Genomic DNA, 2,970 nt, shown 5'->3' with positions numbered 1-2,970 from the left:
CCAGTTCCACTCCCATTATCTCCCATCCTTGTATGGCTAGAATACATTTTCTGTATCTAGGTCACATGCCTCTCTTCTTTTATATCATTGGCTTTGTCTCACCTCGAACACACTCTCTTTCCTTGGGGGCATAGGTGGGGTCCTAGCCTAGTCAAAGTAAGGGTGACTTCACTCCCATTTTTACGTGCGAGAATTGTGCCCCATTCTCTCTCTCTCTCTCTCAAAGTAAGCCTTGCCCCATTTAGGTAGGTGAATTGTGCCCCGTTCTCTCTCTCTCTCTCTCTCGTTCTTCCAAGTTCCCCCATCGCAATATCCTGGGATTTGATGACGGATGACGAAAGCGGGCAAGGCTGAGTGAGCGACGAGCGTGCCCAATTAGACTTGATGAAGGCGACGCGTCGTGTGGTGAAGCACACATAGTCCTGATTCCCGAATCCTCAGGCCGTGCCCACTACGCGCAAAGTGAAAGAAATGGTGAATAGGACCTCCTGACTTGGTCAGAAGGGAGCAATTCTGTAGGCATTTTATGTAACGAAGCACTAGGGATCTCTCTCTCTCCGTAATCCATATTCCATAACAAGAGACACACGGGACAAGGGAAGTTAATCCGAGAACAGGAAGATAGAGTCGTCGAGAGCATGGCCTCTGACCTGCATGTGAGCCCCGACGTCCCGGCAGCACCACGTGACCCCTTCCGGTCTCACCTCACCGGGGACGCTGAGCGCAACACTGAGTGGAGACATGGCGGCCCTCCTGCCTACCACACTGTCAACAAGCTCTTCCTCGAAACCCGCACTAAGGTACGTCCTGGTAACCGATCAATCAGTCACCTTATAGTTTGCTGCTCTTTTGTGCTCGCCCGTTCTCCCGCTTTCTCAAAACCATGCAGCTTACTGGATATATCTTCGCTGAAGAATCAGTAGCATGCGGGCTTTGGCTCTATATTCATACTGATTGGCTCATCGGTATCCTGTGCTCTTCGCTAGGTTTGGCCCAAGGGCTCCCTGGAAGAAGTCGTCCAAAATCTTGTCAAGTCATGGGAAATGGAGCTCTCCCACAAGACCAGAGCTCAAGATTTCAAGACCATACATCAGGAGAAGTTCAACTTCTCGGTAAATGGTAAGAACGTGCTTCGAAAACATCGAGTCACAAGCCATATAAGCAAAGACTTCTTTGTGAAGAGTATATTCAATGAAGAAATGTGTAAATGAAGATATCAGGGTCTCTGAAGGTGTAGCTTAGGATCCATGTTTGATATAATATAGGATGAGTAACTTAATCCAGCATACGACAGATAGGAAGAGTGGAATGATTCACAGGATCACAGTCTGAGATTGGATGTATTGATAGGTGCTTGCTTGATACATAGGATGAGTAACTTAACCCAGCATTTGATAGATAGGAGGAGTGGGATGATCACACTCTCAGATTGGATGTACTAATTATATACTTCAAGCTGTAAAGTAAGGTTTAAGTTATGGATGCGTACTATTGATCAATGGATGGGGTGGGGGTTTTCTGCAGGCGGGCCTTCCTTGACAGCCCAAGAGACGCTTACAGTAGGCAGCTACAATGCCCTCCTGCAGACGACTCTGCCACAAGAGCACGATGCCTACAAGGCTTCCATGGAGACTATTGATTCATCGCATGAGCTGTTCCGGAGCGTGTTCCCGGGCGGGTTTGCGTGGGAGGTGCTGGAGGTGTACTCAGGGCCACCCGCTGTGGCGTTCAAGTGGAGGCATTGGGGCGTCATGGAGGGCGCTTTCAAAGGCCATGCCGCCTCTGGAGAGGTGGTGGAGTCCATTGGGACTTGCATCGCCAAGGTAAACAAGTGAATATGAATGTGTTCGTGCAGTGCCAGACACACACACACACACACACACACACACACACACACCACATACAAGGGTTTTACTAAAGAGGGAAATGTCGATACTAGCGCATCTGCACGTCTTGAGCTGACACGTTTCTCTGTCATCGATCCATCCATCTCGTCCAACCCAATTTAGTATTACAAAAGACAGTCTCATTTTGCTTTCTATTCGACCAATCCATTATTCTGTCTGTATTCCTGACATATTGCAGAGCCTCCGAATACTTGCAGTAAGTATCCAGGAAAGGAAAGTTTTTAGGGAGGTATAGGAAGCACGAGAGTCTACACATGCAAGGACTAAGCATCCTGGAATGGAAATATTTTAGGGAGGTATACGAAACAAGAAATCAGTAAGTAAATCGATGAGAAAATGAAATTTTTAGTGCGGATTGCAAATTTTGTGTGGGTGCAGGTGGATGAGAATTTGAAGATTATGGATTTAGAAGTTTATTACGATCCCACGCAATTCTTAGGGCAGCTCACCAAGACCCCCAAGTCCCCATCCTACACCCACTATCAAACAGGCGTCGATGCTTGCCCCTTTCATAACATCACTTCATGAAAGAAATTGGATCTTTATCATCTTGCGGCCGATCACCGCATTACATGTTCTTCCTTGCGGCCAAATTCCAATCACCCCATTACATGTTCTTCCTTTGGATGCGACACCTTCCCCAATAGTACCCTGCTCTTTTCTATATCACATGATGCTATGAACTCTTATGTAGCCGCCTAGGGATCCTTGTGTGACGGCTAGTCACCGTTATTTCACATTTTGTTGGTTGATTTGATTTGCAACCTTGTTATATGCTCATGGCAAGCCTTGTAATATGCTACTTTTTGGACATAATGCAAGTTTCCATATTTAAAAACCTTTGTATATGTTGTATCTCCTTTGTCCTATATTAATGCGGATACATCTCTTGCACAACAATTTTATATTTTCATATACATAACAACATCAAGTCTTTAAAGGGGTGGAATAATTTGATATTGTCTATGCACATCACAATGGCAACAAGCCTCTCTAGGGGTGGAACCTTTTACATGTGAAACCTAATATAAACTTGATAACTTTCCCATTGGAACAAAATTGT

General features: G+C 45.8%; 1 protein-coding gene across 1 annotated transcript; it reads left to right on the top strand.

The window, feature by feature from the left end:
* Positions 1 to 424: 424 nt before the first annotated feature.
* On the top strand, positions 425 to 2,753 carry LOC148034529 (pathogenesis-related family protein). The gene is made up of 4 exons (XM_087679468.1): positions 425 to 800; positions 987 to 1,119; positions 1,525 to 1,823; positions 2,286 to 2,753. Exons 1-4 carry the CDS (start codon positions 639 to 641, stop codon positions 2,433 to 2,435), a joined length of 744 nt encoding a protein of 247 aa, XP_087535594.1. The 5' UTR covers positions 425 to 638; the 3' UTR covers positions 2,436 to 2,753.
* Positions 2,754 to 2,970: the final 217 nt, after the last annotated feature.

This window comes from Lygodium microphyllum, chromosome 6 (genome assembly GCF_053477565.2).
Source record: "Lygodium microphyllum isolate KBCC chromosome 6, Lygodium_microphyllum_v1.1.10, whole genome shotgun sequence".
Taxonomy (NCBI): Eukaryota; Viridiplantae; Streptophyta; class Polypodiopsida; order Schizaeales; family Lygodiaceae; genus Lygodium; species Lygodium microphyllum.
This window is presented reverse-complemented; position numbering and strand designations above follow the sequence as displayed.